General features: G+C 33.9%; 1 protein-coding gene across 6 annotated transcripts in view; it reads right to left on the reverse strand.

The window, feature by feature from the left end:
• Nucleotides 1-16,532, reverse strand: part of FCHO2 (FCH and mu domain containing endocytic adaptor 2) — a 73,142-nt gene that overhangs the window by 30,807 nt on the left and 25,803 nt on the right. For all 6 annotated transcript variants that reach the window (XM_085322096.1, XM_085322093.1, XM_085322095.1 and 3 more), the window contains exons 8-10: nucleotides 9,218-9,262; nucleotides 7,288-7,360; nucleotides 3,081-3,105 (exon numbers count right to left, since the gene is read on the reverse strand). In XM_085322096.1, the coding sequence (XP_085178222.1) occupies nucleotides 3,081-3,105; nucleotides 7,288-7,360; nucleotides 9,218-9,262 (143 nt within the window). The remainder of the gene's footprint in view (nucleotides 1-3,080; nucleotides 3,106-7,287; nucleotides 7,361-9,217; nucleotides 9,263-16,532) is intronic.

The following is a 16,532-nucleotide window of genomic DNA, read 5'->3' on the forward strand; positions in this document are numbered from 1 at the left end:
GATGCCTCAGTTTTACCTTTTAGTTTTCTGTGAAGAAAGTATCAGCATCATACTCTATGTGTCGGTGGCTCCCCTTAAATACTTTTGAACTTACTGGACAACTTCAAATGAATTTGGCAGACAGAACAGAGGACTCAGAGATAATTATATTACTACAGTCTTCATGAAAATAGGCAGTCAAATAGAAGACAGAGACTGCAGGTATCTCAACCATGGGAAAGGCTGCAATCCACACTCAGATCTCACTGGACCACAGCAGAAGTACAAATGCCCTCACCAGACGAAAAACTAGAGCTCATATCCTCCTACAGACAGAAGATGGCCAGTCCTTAGAGACATAGAAAATCCATGGGAAACAAGACAGCTAGTTCTGCTCACAGAACTTGTTAGGTAATAAATGCATATGAATCAAGCTTCGGTTGCCACCTCTTTCCCTTGTACACACACTTAACTACACATTTTTCTTAATTATCAAGGCTTAATTTAAAGGAACAGTTGCATGTCTAGATTGCCATACAATAGAGCAGGAGTTTTAAATCTTCTGCCATACTGTAATCTATATTTACATAGAGATTGCTTATTGAAACAGTCAACCTTTTCCAGAGACACCAGTTCCTAGACCACAGCTGCCTTCCTATTCATGATCATATAAAAGCCTCCTATAGCTGTTACAAAATTTCTGAATAGAAATTAACAATTTATTTATATGCATTAAAATTATGTTTTTCAATACATATAACCTAGCAGCTATAAATCAGGATGAGGACAAGCAGACAGTTTTCCACAGATAAATTCAAGAACTTCCACTGTTTAACAAAACACATCTTAGGACCATCTCACTGTTTTGTTTGTGAAAACAGAGAAGTAATGTAAGTTAGAATACACCGCATTATACATTTTCAGCTAGTGGGAAGGCCCTAATGGACCTGGCTACACAGTATATATTCAGAGATCCACAATATCACGTAGGATTGGCTGATAAGGTATTGAATTCAGTTCTTACTAGAGCCTTAATTTTTAAAATTTCAATATATTCATCTCCGCCCTTGTAACTGTAAATAATTGCAGAGTGATTACCTCTTACATTCCTTTCACACAAAAGGACAATGATTAAGATTCTTGACAAATAAATAAAAATGAACTTTTGGAAAAAGGTCAGGTTAATAATATAAAAGACACATTGAGATTTTTGACCAGAGCTAACCAAAACGGTAACTGGGACACCTTAAAGAAGCTGCATTTTCTGAGGGCTGGCCTTTGGCCTATCGATCACACAAAAGTGACGATTGCTTTCTATGTTATATTGTTTTGCTTTTCCAAGTTCAAACACTTTTTCAAGTTCAACTTTCTGAAACATATAAATACTACAAAGATGTACACAAAGCGAATCATCATAGAGATACCAACACAGATAGCAATAACTATTTAAATCAAGTTTGAAAAATGAAACAGAAAGGAAATCTTCAAGTAAAAGACAAGGAAAATGAAAAGTATCTGAAAAGGGATCTTCCAGAGAAGGCTGCCAGCCTTAGAATATAAGAGCACTCTGGGGRTGAGTCGATCATAAGGGGTGAATGAATCTCAGCCACGGTACTCTGCACCATTTTTCATGGCAGTGACTTCAATGGCTTCTGTTATGAAAAGATTCTGCCATTTGGAATAACACTGTTGCTTGTGAAAAACAAGGAGAAATGATAGACCATATTCTGAAGTCCAACATATCACTTTTGTTATTAGGCATTATGAAAATTAGTTTTTTACCATGTATAAACTACATCTAGACAGAACAATTCACTTATATGTTCATACGGTGTGCCCCATGCAGCCAGAAATAATGTCAGACATGTTTACAGCTGAATCTGTTGAATTAGTAATTAAAAAAAAATAAGGATCAAAACAAGAAAGTAAGCAAATAAACACCACAAATCAAAGCCAGTTGTGTTTCACTCCAGTGACTCAACCTGAACTGTCAAAAGACATTATTTCCATTAAGGGCTTGATAATTCTAGGGATAATTCTAAGGTACTTTACTTTAAATGCACCAAGAAAAGAAATCTGCTTTGAAATTAAGGTGACTCTACAGGATAAAAAGCCTGTCTCAAACTATGTTTACCAAGCTGTTCAAATACATATACTTGATTATTTGGTAAATCTTTCTCTTGCTTATTTAGAAAGATACTTCTACTAGATTTTTTTAAATGAAGCTGCTAATTTTTTTTCTAATATTAGGTACTAAAACTCACAGATATTGAATGCAAAAAAGAAAATTTATTTAACTAGTGAACCTGGAAAATTAAGCTGTTTAATATAATTGACATCTAAATAAGCCTACTGAAAAACAAATCAGTCTACAGAAAATCACTTCAATCATTCTGTAAACATTTCCCTGCTGTAGCCATATGGAGTCACACACTCTGTACATATAATTCAAGATGACATCTACATTTAAGTAAATACAAAAGGCTCAATTCGGAAATAAAAAAAAAATATTAACATAGCAATTTCATTTGCAATGGCCTCCTCTTTCAAGTTAATAAATAAAATTGTAAAATGTAGCACAGACTAAAAATAGCAATGAAAAACAGACCATGCATAAAGTATCTCTAGAGATTCTTCATTTAAAGCAGTATTTAAGTACGTATATTCCTACACTCTATTGGCAACAATCAAGCAGAGCTCCATTAATATTAGAAGGATTCTCCACAGAGACAGTAATAAGGAGAGGAAAATGAGAATGCAAAGCTACATCCACAAGAAAGTAGCGTGAAAGATTAACACACTGAGAACCCCTTAGTTAATTAAGTAAAACTCCATGAATCTTCAAAATAAAGTGGCAAATAATTGTAGTAAAAACATATTCTTTACAATCTAAAATTGTCAGGAAATATAAATGTATTATTGACACACTTATGCATGCTGCCTAAGACTATGTTCTCAGCAAAATTAACACTTCAACTATGTCATCAAAATATTAAAACCTGTATCACAGTAATAATAATTTGTGGGACCTGGATAAAGACCAAGCTTGGTTAGCCTTTTATTTTAGTTTACGTATTTGTGTTGGAAATATGTCTACTTACAACCGAGTCTGCATCTGGACATTCCCTATAAAAAAAAAAAAAAGAAGGAAAATGTAAAATTATAAAATGCATAAATTATTTTACTCAATCAGTTCTGTCCTTCCTTTAATAATTTCAATTAATTTGAAACATTTGACCCATTTGCCTCTCAAACTTTTAAAATGTACAGTATACATCTGCATTCAATGTCCGAAAATTTAAATAAAAGAAGCTGAAAACATTGTAGAAGAAAAATGCACAATAAATACCGAAAACTCAAAGTTGCAAGATGGCTCTAACTCACATTGGGGCAGCAGATGGGAGTGGGGTAGAGGGAGGAATTGAGGGAAGACAGAAGTACCAGGCTGTATTTAAAATTACGTTTGTGAATACCTATCATCTTTTGCTTTGTAGGCAAATATAATCAACAATTTTATGTAGATAAATATAATTTAAGAGTCAAGTCCTTGGATGACATGTATAATAAATCACAGTTGCCAATCATAACGGAATTGTCTACATGCAATTGTTAATTATTTTCTACGACAAACAGTTCTTAAAGCAATTAAGATTACTCTTATGGTAAATTCAGAGCTTCTCTCTTTGGAATTTCATTCATGTTTGTCAAGGATGGTTGTAGTGTAGAAATGAACAGCAATAAGTACCAGAAGATGTTTGAAAAATTATAATAGAGTGCTTTCTACAATTTTTTTCTTTTAGTCATTGGCAGAAAGATAATGCTTGCAAATACATTATTCAAGTGTTAAAACTGTTTCCAATATAACTTTTGGATTCAAACAGTGGTATTTTCAAAAATGAATGACATCGATTCTCTCTCACTGATTTATACAGGTAGCAGAAGAATTGCACTTAAAATAAATGGAAATACTTGTGTATCATACAGGCCTCTGTAATCTGCACCCTGACACTTTAAAACCACAAGTGCAAGCGTTACTGAACAACAGTCTCTGTACATAGTCTAGCGGAAGATCCTGAAGATGTSCTTATGAAAAAGAGAAGGAAAATTAAAATTCGTAACAAACAAAACTATCTTCTCTGAAAGGCTAAATGGGTTAAATGTACAAACCACAGTGTCTTTAAAAACAGGTATGAAAACTTGCAAACGTGGAAACATTAATATAGAACCCACTACAGCCTGTAAAGGAGCTGGCAGTGAGATGAAGGATCCTGCCTTCTCCAAAAGGCACCACATAGAAGAAAGTGTGTGCTCYATTTGACTTAAGTCTTACCTCCCCCTGCTGGCTCAGAAAAATTCATAGCAATAAAGAGCTACTTTAAAAGCTATTTTACAGCTTGACGAGACAAAGTGTTAGACTTCTCTCAGAAGATATAAGGAACAGAGTTTAYGAGATCTGATTAAAAAAAAAATCTGTAGAACACAAACAAGACAGCTTAAAGTCCATAAAACTTAAGAAACGTGAAAAGACGATGCAAGACAAACTACAATGAAAGCAATATAGCTCATATTGATTACTTTCAAAACTAGCTAGCTAATATTTCTCAAAAAGTAACTGTTAGTATAGTAGAATTCAGAGAAGCACTGAGAGGATCTCACAAGATCCATTCTCAAGATACAAAGGAAAACTAATTACTGGTGAGGTCTGCAAATATCAAAGGCTGAGATGTGGGAAATGAGGACACTTGAGTTTTAGATGGTTGTGTTTTTACATAGCTAGATGCATGATCTTTCTTTCTTTCAAGGTGAAAGAACAAGTTCACACTTCCAGTATAAGGTAACATATCCAGAAAATGAGGACTCTCTAAGGAAATTTAAGGATTGTAGCTAACAACTAAAACAGAAGGAGTTTGKTTTTTTTTTCCCCCTCACAGAGAAAGTTTATGATAATAGAGTTCTGTGACATAAATCCTTAAACAAGATCCTCAGCCAGAAGATGAAACTAGAAAAAAAATGGGCTAGCAATAAAACTTTTTAAAGTGATAACTATTAGAATATTTTTCTTAGGTATAAAATGGATTGTCCATTATTTACAAACCCAATATTTAAAATGTGATGTTCTTGTTAAGTTAGAGAAGGATTAATGTGAGAACCTGCAAAAATCTATACTGTGTGTTATATAGGAGGTCAGTATCACGCAGTCATACTGCTTTCTTTCTGACCTTAGTATCTATTCAATTCTGTATTGCGTGTATACATAGATACAAATAATACAATATAAATCAAGTTTTAGTCCAAGTCATATAAAGTAGGGCAACTTTTTTCCCATTTCAGAGCAGCTGCACTAATTTATATTGTCTGACAATATCATTGTGCCATGCAGAACAACTTCTAGCGTGAGACCCCCATATTACCTTTCAACATTAAATAAAACATCTTTGGGAAAAAGCAGTTTTTGGAAAAGTATTCAGATCCAATGGATCAGCATAAACAGATACGAAGTGTTCGCCATCGTATAGAAGCCAATCTTCAGCCCTCAGTGACAAAGAAAATTCTTCTGTTAAGGTCAAGGAAACACAATCTCTGAGTCAAGATATGCTAACTGATATACCTGGAAAGAGTCAATTTGGCAACTTCCTTGATTCTACTGGATCCATAAAAATGATATTAACAGCCCTAAATCTTTGCTAAGGCCAGATAAAATGTCATCATCTGCCAAAGAACGGATGGAAGGAGATGTCTGGTTTGCAAACAAGTTAATACATGACATAAAATTAGTTTGAGTAATAACCTATATGGAGGCCAAAACAGTTTTTTTGTTGGAGAAGAAAAGCAGACGGTTCCTTTTTTTTAAATATATATTAGAACTCAATGCTACCAAAGAGACTACTTTTCAAGAAAATATAATGAAAGGATCAAAAGACTAACAATTGAACAACATACTTTTTGGCTGCTATTTGATATTGCAGTGGTTGTGCTTCACAAAAAAAATTTTCTTTTCTAAATATGTTTTGAGAGAGATGGGATTACTGTAAAGAATGGCACTAAAATTATTTAAGACACCAAAATTCTCAAATCTTTATACCATGCCAGTTTAAATACTTTAACTAAATCACAATAAGTTCTTGCAATAGAACAGTATTCTCTGATTACTGCTGTCCAAGATCACACTATTTATATTTGTCTCTCCATCTACTTGAGCATAATAAAGTACGGAAGGTAGAGTTGGGGGGAGATTAAGTCACAGAAAGAACAGAAATATAAAAAGAAATACATATTTCAATAGAAATATAAAGGACTGATGTAAAATAAAAAATAAAAAAGTACTACTTTGGAGTTCTAATGACATCAAAATGTCATTAGAAGAGAAAAAGTACTGTTTAGTAGTACATCATTGCTGTAATCAAATAACAAAAGAACAATAAGCCGTAAGGCTTTTGCACTCTGTATGTGTAAACATATACTACCTGCTGTTCTTAGGTCATGAATTTCTAAGCACATTATTTAAAAAGAGCGGCAAAAAACCCCTAAAAGAATGTTTAAAAATATTACCATTTTGAAAAGTTTTCTAAATTTCTAAGTTTCCTTTAAATTACAAGCTATTTTCTGTTAAATCAAATTCTTCTATTGAGAAAATGCTTCTACAAATTTTGAACAGAATACACTGAAATATAGTAACCATAATTACTAATACACAGAATACTACCAATCCATCTAAAACTTTTATTCAAATTCACTTTCTGGAATGTCTTAATTCCTGAGAGAGAGAGAGCGAGCACGGGCAACAAATACGACAAAGGGTATAGCTGGAATATCAATCACGAGTTAAAATAATATTCTTTCAGAAAAGAATGTGCATACGATTCATGGAAAAATATTCTAAGATTTTTCTGCCCTTCTACTACTGCACATAAAAGTTTTTCTAACAAAAGAATAATTAAAATATCAATTCTGCAAACACACACTTAGATATACAGTATCTTTTCCACATCTACTCCTATTTGGGTAGGAGTACATATGAGAATTGTATTACCTACAGCGTTTAAATGTCTGCACAAGGGACAACTACTTACCTATGCAGGGGAAACAGTGAAATATATGAGTAAACTAGTAAAAATACATTTATATTGTTCACTTCATATCTTTAGTTACAAAAATCTTAAATATCTACAATATTTTCATACTGATAGCATTCCTTTAAACTTTTATTATAAAAATTGCTACTTTTGTTAATCACTCTCTAATGCCTATCTCCACATTTTTATTAGTTTCTATACAGGACTGAAAGCTTCAAGCTGGAAATATACTTACACAGATTCAGTATCTTTTTCTTTTTTCATTATTCCTGATAAACCAAAAGGTTTTCTCTTCCGTGGTTTTATCCCTATGGAACAAATATTTTTCATTTAAAGATCAGAGATGAGTATATATTCAGCAATGTCCAAAACACTAGCGCATCCCAGTGTCAATACCTTCTAAATGCTGCCACAATGAGTGACATAAAAATCTAACACTGGGGTAGGCATGGAGCCCAACTAAGGGAATACAAGATATCTACAGCATTATTCATATATGTTGGAAGTAACACACCAAAAAGGATTAAATTAAAAAAAAAGGTTAAAGTAACACTTTAATAACCTAAGTCATTATAAAACTGATTTGCATTGTATATGCAACTCTCCAAGTAGGATATGCTGGACTGCCACTTATTTTATGGAAGGTGGGTGCACTGCCAGTTTTGAGGGAAGGGACTCTGCGCACAGAAACTCAACAAGAGCTATTGCTCCTGCTGAGCCTGAACAGTTACTGCTCACAGCTCAGGGACTGAACCCTGCCCCTCTCAGCCACTGCAGTTCAGCATGCTGTTCTTATTTCCCTGAGCGGTCCTGGCAGCTGTGAGCCCCAGTCTCTCATAAGAAGTAGGATCTTGCTCCTGTGAAAAAGGGAACATCTCTCGGCTTTCCAGTTGATGCAGAGCTCATTAAATCCCAGTGCTGCAGCCGGCTCTAAGGCTGGCTCTTACTGAGTCGGGAATCATGCCTTCCCTCTGTCTTTTCTTACCCATTTTTAGCTCTGGATACATTTAGCTATAATACAGAAAAATAAGTTTTATTTCATACACATTTAATATACTCAAAATAAAATAAAAATAAATAAATAAAATAATTTTAAAGTCTCCTTCAGGCTACTGTCATATCTGCTTCTCTCCCCAATTTTTGCTGAAGCAAGTACACTGCCCAGCTTTATATAAAAGGACCAAATGCAAGCATCTGATCCAAACAGTCTACAGTTTTGACTTGAAGTAATATACTTCCCGCAGCAAGCCAAATTTTGAGCAAAATAGTGGAAGTCATTTGGATTCCAAAATTTAACAACTGATAAGTTTGARTACATCATTAAAGAAAAATTATTATATCCCCCATTACAGAATTTCATTATATAGCACATAGAAGTAGTAAGGARTCTTTCCACTCTTAGAAATTTTCTGGATGAAATAACTAAAAACTTCTCATATCAGGTAGCTGTAAACTTGGCCACATTTTACATTTTAGCAGTGACAGAAATCATCGCTCCAGAATTATTTTTAAACGCAGAGTCTGGGATTTACTGCCTTTCTGTACTTTATCTAGCCAAAACTGGTGACAAATGGAGTATGAGAGTAGTTCTGAAGATGAAGCTTCTCTGTTTCAGTCAAAAAAAGATTTTAAGCCTCTCAGCTGCAACCCTGGCTAAGAGTTATTGGCTGCTGCAGCTATACTGTCAACTCCTTTGCCCCAAAGTAAATACATAGCTCACATAAATAAAACAGTTCTTAACCATTTAAAACAAACCCCTAAGCAAAATAAGCTACATCAATAAAGAAAGGTTTTGTGACTATAACTCTACRTTAGAATTGGTATAACTAACATGGCTACAATGGAAAGAGCCTGAGCCACATTTCAACACTTGTAAATTACGTTAAACAGTCATAAATGAACCAGATCCAATGAGGAGGTCTTAGCCAAAGTATATTTATAAAAATATTAAAATTCTCTGACAACCATGCATTAGATTAATACAGTACTGTAAATCTTATTTTGGTAGAAGCTCAAGCAGCACATATTTCAAAGAAACAGTTGCTTATTAGCCTTTCAGAATACTTCAAATTCATACAATTTCATGTGCTGAATATCATCCATTCCTCAGTTTCAGATTCTATTCACAGCATTTTTATGTAAATAATTATACTACAAAAACTTACCTTCAACTGCACTAGATGTGTTACATTCCTCAAAATCAATAGGGCCTTAAAGAAATTACAATGAAGGTAAATATTAGTTTAAATTTAATCTCAAACGAAGGTCAGTCACTAAGATGTTTTAAACACTATCGATATTTCCTGAAAAGACTGGATAATCTAATTAAAAATCAGATGATTATGAAAGCTATAAGCGGTAAGCTGGCAAAATCATACATGTACAGCAAATTATTAAATGTTTCCACACTTTCATAACAAAAAGTTAAAATACCAGTATACACTGTCTAAATAAAATTTAATTGTCTATGTTATTTCAGCTTCATGAAGCATACCTAATCTGTTTCCTCTTCTCATTCAAAATTGCATCTATAACACAGAATCAGTATGAAGTTTTAGATTCATCTTCTTTTAAGGAAAGAAGAACTATAGCATAGCTATATAGCATAGCTACTAGGTCTTGTTTTGAAGTTCATACTTTTGCTAACTCGGTGTTGTTAGTTYCTCTGTTTCTCACCATAGCCAATTATTTGGACAATTAAAAGTGATGTGCAGAATCTTATACACAGCAATAAGGAAGAGAAAAAAATTGTTAAGACTATAAACATGACAAAATAGCAAATGACAAATTCTAAAATGCTAGAGTCACAGGAGCACTTGTGCCAGTGCAGAGAAAGCAGACAGCACCTGCAGCGTGGAGCCTCTCCGTCCACTCCCTGTTGACAACTAGCCACTGTTTGAAACAGGAGCTTGCAAAAGTAGCTGTCAGCACTGTGATACAGGGGTTATTACTTATCCTTAAGTAACCCTTTTGAGGGCAGAAACACAAATTTATACACGTTACAGGTAAGATAGAAAAAAAAAAAAAGTTCCCTATTTTATACTTCAAGGCAGCCAAACTTTCTTTTAATCAGACTTAAGAAACTACTTTGAATGAAAGATCCGAATTTGGAAAATTTCAATTACAATCAACTGGGAGCAAAGTGATTGTGCAAACTTCAAATACATAAATTACTTTCCTTCCTGCCCCAAACACTTTTGCACAAAAGTAATCTCTTATTTTTTTTTTAAAAAAATTGAGATTATCATAGAATATCCATTATAAACACAACAGCTGTACAATTTACAGGGTGTTTTCACATAAAACAAAGTGTACTTGAAAGTATTTTCCAGTGTTTTTACTCATATTCTTTTCAAAGTGAGGATGCCATAGTCTCAATCTTAAAATAACTAACTTACAGAAACAGATCTTAACTACAAGAAACATGGAGACTACAGGTTTGTTTGTTTTTAATAGTACAACATAACAAATCATTATGCTGTAATAAGAAATGCCACAATTAAGCTAAAAAAACAATTTAGCTGTGAATTAACATTGTGATTTATACACAGTGTATTAATTCATATTTGACTCATAGAGGTAAGTTCCTCAAGCAGTTATATTTACAATGTAACCCCTAAAATGCATATTAAACTACTGCAGCCTAAAACTGTGTTTGACTAAACACTGCATTCTACAGGATTTTTCAAAACTGCAAATGAAAAAATTATACTTACATCAAAAATAACTAAGAAACTGTCAATATAACTTCATGCTAGCTCAGTTGGTTAAAGCACAGTGCTAATAATGCCAAGGTCGTGGGTTCAATCCCCGTATGGGCCACTTGTTTGAGGGCTGGACTAGATGATCTCCAGAGGTCCCTTCCAACCTTACCAATTCTATGATTCTATGCTCATTAACATTAAACAAATAGAATTATTTTCATCATGTTACATAAAATCTACACATATTTTCTGTAAAATTTTGCACAGCTCTAACGAATTAAAAGGAATGTCCTCAAAACAAAATTTGTATTCATTGCAATTAAGACACTGAGTCTGCAAAATTTTCTCTGCTATTAAAGAAAATGGATGCTTGTAAAATCACTAGCAGGATGAGATCCCAGGGCTAGAAACCACTGATATCCTTAGAATCATTTTTCTGTTCTCCATATGAGAAGTTCAGTGTTGATTTTTGAGACCAGAATATCACTATAACATTCAAATATTAGATAATTTCAAATGTCAGTCTAATTATTCAAAATGGCAAGACCAAATACAAATTCGCAACAGTTCTCTCAGTCTACTGAACGTTATAAATTCTGCAACATTTTAGGTAGCCCTTCCAATTTCTTCCCCTTTGCTCTTCATTAAATTCATAGTAAAACAAAGTTAGTGCGCTCCACAAGTCAGCAAATCTGGTCATCTCACAAAAGAAAAACAAAATAGAAAAAAAAAAAACAGAACACTGGAGAACTGTAGACATCTACATTCAGGCACTRATATCATCAACATTTTGTTTTACGTATTTAAATTCTATTTTTTCAAAATATATTGAGCAAGAAATTCAGAAGAATTCCATGAAACAGAGACTGACGGACAAACATTACTCCTTCAGCACTACACTTCAGACAACACATTTTTCATCACTTTGCTGATGATTGAACTACTTCTATTTCTTGCTTCTATACATATTCCCATTTTGCCAAAGAAAAGCAAAAGTTAAGTCAACCACGCTCACCCCAAAACAAAAACAGAAGGAAAAAAATTGTCAGCAACATATAGATTTAAACATATTTTTAGAGAAATGCAATATTCAAGCTTTCTCAAAATACTGTCTTTTTCTTCGCCCTTTTGCAGCTACTACAAGCAGATCCTCAGACTTTTAAGTTTTTCACCCTCTTCACTGAAATATATAAATATTCAAGATTCAGGTAAAACTCACGGTCATCCTTATTTTGGATCAATATCTAACTTTCACTTCTAACACAAGTAGAAAGATTTTTCTTTAGTAAGACATCAAGGTTTCTACATTTTGTCCATAACACTTGCCTAACGCTCATTTTTGAAGGTGTTTTTTACAGCTTAATAAGTTGTTTAGTTCAAGAGACAAACATCCACGCTAAGTACTGAATCACATCAAATGTACAATGTATAAATTCATAGGAAGATCAGGTTAGCATTTCCAATTAGATTTAAGATAAGCCTGCTTACTCACCCTCCCCAGATTTATCCCTCTTAAAACAACGTAATCTTTTCTCATAGGGATGACTATCAAACATAAGCTGAAAAACTTGTAGTTAGTTATGAATTGTGAGAGATAGTAATGTGATGGAAGTTGTGCCACAGATTTCAGTAAGAGGTCCCACTTTTCACAGAGATTTGTGTCAGGTTAACTTGGAAGTTTTAAACACACATTCTTCTTAATTATACCTTTCAGCTTATTTTATGTTCCCCCAAGACAGGCAAAGTTAACATGGAAGTCACTTCTCTTCCTGTTTGTCTACTAGCTGTTTTACTGTAAAAAAGATAAATAACAATCATGAAAACAACATCTCTTTAAAAGAATTGCGTGAATCAGTTGATTTTCTAAAACATATTTCTCTCTTAATCTATTCTTTTTTCTAGTTAATTCAAATTTTTATACAGACCTTCATACTTTGGAATCTCAGAAGTTTAAGACACTAAGAGCTGTCATTACTGAATCCATGAAAATGAAAGAAATTCGAATGAATTTTATCATTTTCTTCCAACTGCCAAAGATAATTTTTATTTAACACCCTTGCTCCCACTCAGTACTGCACGTTACACTATTTGCTTGTACAAAGGCAAATTCCTACACTTTGCCCTTYTGAGCAGAATAGGGTGAAATTTGTAGTGGTTTTAAGTTTTTCAGTGTTTTACTCTGCAACTTTAGAACAGATCTCCCAACAGTTCTGATTCCTACATGCTTGCTGTGACGAGTACCACATTTTGCGTGAGGAGCAGTATTTTTAAGCTAAAATAACATGTCACAAATAGACATTTTATGTGTCATTCTATGGTGAACCAATTTAGAAAACAGGATTGCTTTAATGAGTTTTTAGTAGCCTGCATAACAGCTGGAGTTTTCTGCAGGCTTGACAGCTTTGTGCCCAAAGAGGTAATAACGTTGTAGTCCGACCAGAAGTGTGTTCTGAGACCACGTTATTTCCCACCAGAACCAAATGCAGTCCCCCAGCCAGCCCACAGGCCTGAGCCACAGCATCCGTGAGCAATGCAGAAGCATTCTTGAAAAGTTCCCCTGCGTTGTCCACAGTCCTTGTGCAACTGGAAACAAAAGAGTCTGCACTATCCCTCCAAAAATGCCTCAAAGTGCTTTTTCCTCGGGAGAAGCACAATATCCATCTTTCTGACTCCTGCTTCCTCATTCATTAGATGATCTACTCAAAAACACCTAGCAGGTTGGCGGCATTACTGGAGACTGCCAGATACAGGCAACATACAGATGCATGTCCCTCCATTAGAACTCATGGGCTGGTATTGCAATATCACAGTAACTTTCACAGTAGCTGCATGGAAATTTTAAYGTGGAGGTATTATCCATATTCTCTAAGAGGCAAACGTGTTTTCTCAACAAGTCRGAGACTCACCCAGTGACTGAAGTGTAGACAAAAGGTTAACCCCAATAAGGATTTCAGTCTAAAAATCTAGAAGATTAGCATCTCAGCTGCACTGACAATTTTGTTTATAGAATCTCATGCTGCACAGGCTGACCTCTGAAATTTCTGAAGCGACTACTGGCCATCAAAGATTTATTGTCCATTGCAACATCCAAAGAAGAGCAGTTGTTTCACACTGAAGATGTATTGCTGATGACAGGGACTGAAGTCATTCCCTGAAGTAGACATTCTTGCAGAAGTTGCTAAAGTCCTTGCAACATGGTAGCTCTAAACACTGAACACGACCATCTAGATATTGCCACATTGCAATAATAGTAGTAATAATCTGCAGTACTATAGTCAAAGCATTGAAATTTCCTTTGTTCTTCTTCCCATAAAAAGACAAGAAAATGTGACTTGAGAAGGAAACCTCTTCACAAGCATTCATATGAACAAAAAATTTTAAAAATGTACTGAAACTAAAGTAGGATTGGGAAAATGAAAAAAAATATATTTTAAAACACCTTCACCAGATTAAGTAAAAAGCAGTAACTGAGAGTCCAATCCTTGCAAAAGTCTCTGAATTAATATTGAGTCAGACTAAACATGGACAGTTTCAGGGTCAAGATAATCAGATCTGCTTGCCTGTTTTTATATTGAACTATAAAAATGGCAATACAATGGCTTAAGCATCTCCTCAAATATCTGTATGTAAACTTGAAAGTGATATATAATACTCTACATACAGAGAATAGCAAAAATATAATGTAGTGCATAGATGAAGTGTTAGCCTTTACCACAGAAGGCAGTAAGCCCACCTCGATTTCTGTCATTGAAGGATACATATCCTACCTGTCCACTTACAGACTAAAGCAAATAATTCAGGAGTCTGTCAATTCTGAAGATTTTGAAACTGAGGAAACTAATTTGCTAGAATAGAAAAAGGGAAAAGTAATTTGAATAAATGGACAGCTTGCTTTAATCATCTAATCATTTACAACAAATGGAACTGGCATTAAGTTAAACAAGAGGGAGTCTGTAGCTCATGAGCTACCTCCTAAAATGTTCAGAAGATACACATACTGTTTTTTTGTTATAGGAGTTATGGGAACACGCGGACTTTTGTGACGCTAAAAGGCAAGGTGGGTGACTAACAATAAGGAGATGGTGATCTTATTCCAAGATTAGTAAAATAAATAAATAAATAAATAAATAACATAATCACATTGATACAATGACGCTGTTAAATATAAAACAGTATCCAGTAGATTATTAGCCCCTGTCTATGGAAAGAGTATTTTTAGAGGAAACACAGAGAATGAAAAAAAAGAGGGTTTATAAATAACAACCTTACAAATGCTACTTAATTTATCTATAAAGTGATAGTAATTGTCTTGAAAACAGTCAAGTACGTTGTTGATAACCTTAAAAATACTCACAAAACCAACTTCTAGAGTTTACTGTGAGAAAGAGACTGAAAACAATTTTAGCTAAGACTAGAATCATTTGCACTTCTCTCAACAGAGGGAGAAAAAAAGGTTTATTGTTTGGATTTTTAAACAAAGAAGGAAGGCAAATGCAAAAGGCAGTTACTATTAATAGGAAGGAAAACATAATATTATGTCATACTCTGAAAAGCAGCCCCCAGTAAGTGTATCAATGAACTGGAAAATCCTGCCTAGCTAAAAAAGATAGCAAATCAAAAAGTCAACACATTAACCTCATACTACAATCTATTTTACATTTGTATCTGCTTTTAGAAAATGTCTCCTTTCTAGTTTAAGGGGAGTATATATGACAGAAAGAAATGTTTTCCTTCCCAAGCATATATTTTTATTAACTAAGTTTCACTTTCAGTAACTGGAAATATTCAGGTACTCAAAAAAAAAAAAAWAAAATGCCCTTCCCCCCTTGTTGCAAAGAATCACTTTACATACATGTATGCACACATATAAACATTTCAACCAAAAGCTTAAAAAAAAGTAAATATGTACTTGCAGTTACAAATAAGATAACAAATAATATTCTTGTTTTTAATAAAACAAAAGTTTTTCTCTTTGATAGTAAATCATGCATGAAAGGAGGACAATTTTTTTAAACTGCATATGCTTCACATGCTGCTTCAAATGGCAAAGCTTTGCGTGCCTGGCTCAGTGCCAGTTGACAGCTCAGCTGGATATCGATGCACATGCTGACCCCCCTTGCAGCGTGTCACTTCTGAATTGTTTCCGCAGTAGAAAGTTTATTCAACCTCTCTCTCAAATGCAGTGGACCAACCATCATTCTGCTATTTAATCATAGCAGAACAGGTTATTTTTCTGACAGCACTAAAGCCAGAGAGCAATTCCTAATGAACAGCTTGATACAAGTGGAATTTCGACTGTTTTAGCCTCAATTAATTCTGCTGTCATAACAAATGACTGCTCTTAGTGTTTAGATGTTAAGCTGCATCACAAAGGTCAATTTTGTGTGTACACAAACATATAAGCAATCTTTTTCTTGCTATCATATGATCCTGTTTCATGTTTATCAAAAACACTCAAATTTTCAAATTCAGAAACCAGGAAACCAAAATGTGTTTTTCAACATTAGGTCTTCTAATAACAACTTCTCATTTTTATTGCTTCTCCAATAAAAAACAACATTTTTCAAAGGATACAGGAAAAAAATATTCCAGAAAAATTCTTATTCTAGAATAAATTTAAAAAACCCAAAATCTCACATCCAAGCATGGCTTTTATTTAGGGAAGTAGTATAAAGATGAATGACTGTGATCATCTTAGAGATATATAACATGAATTTGCAGTCTATTTATCATGCTAGTACCAGACTGCCTCAAGCAAATGTTAATTGGTGGATTC

This window comes from Rhea americana, unplaced genomic scaffold (genome assembly GCF_003343005.1).
Source record: "Rhea americana isolate MKP2758 unplaced genomic scaffold, rheAme1 scaffold_74, whole genome shotgun sequence".
Lineage (NCBI taxonomy): Eukaryota > Metazoa > Chordata > Aves > Rheiformes > Rheidae > Rhea > Rhea americana.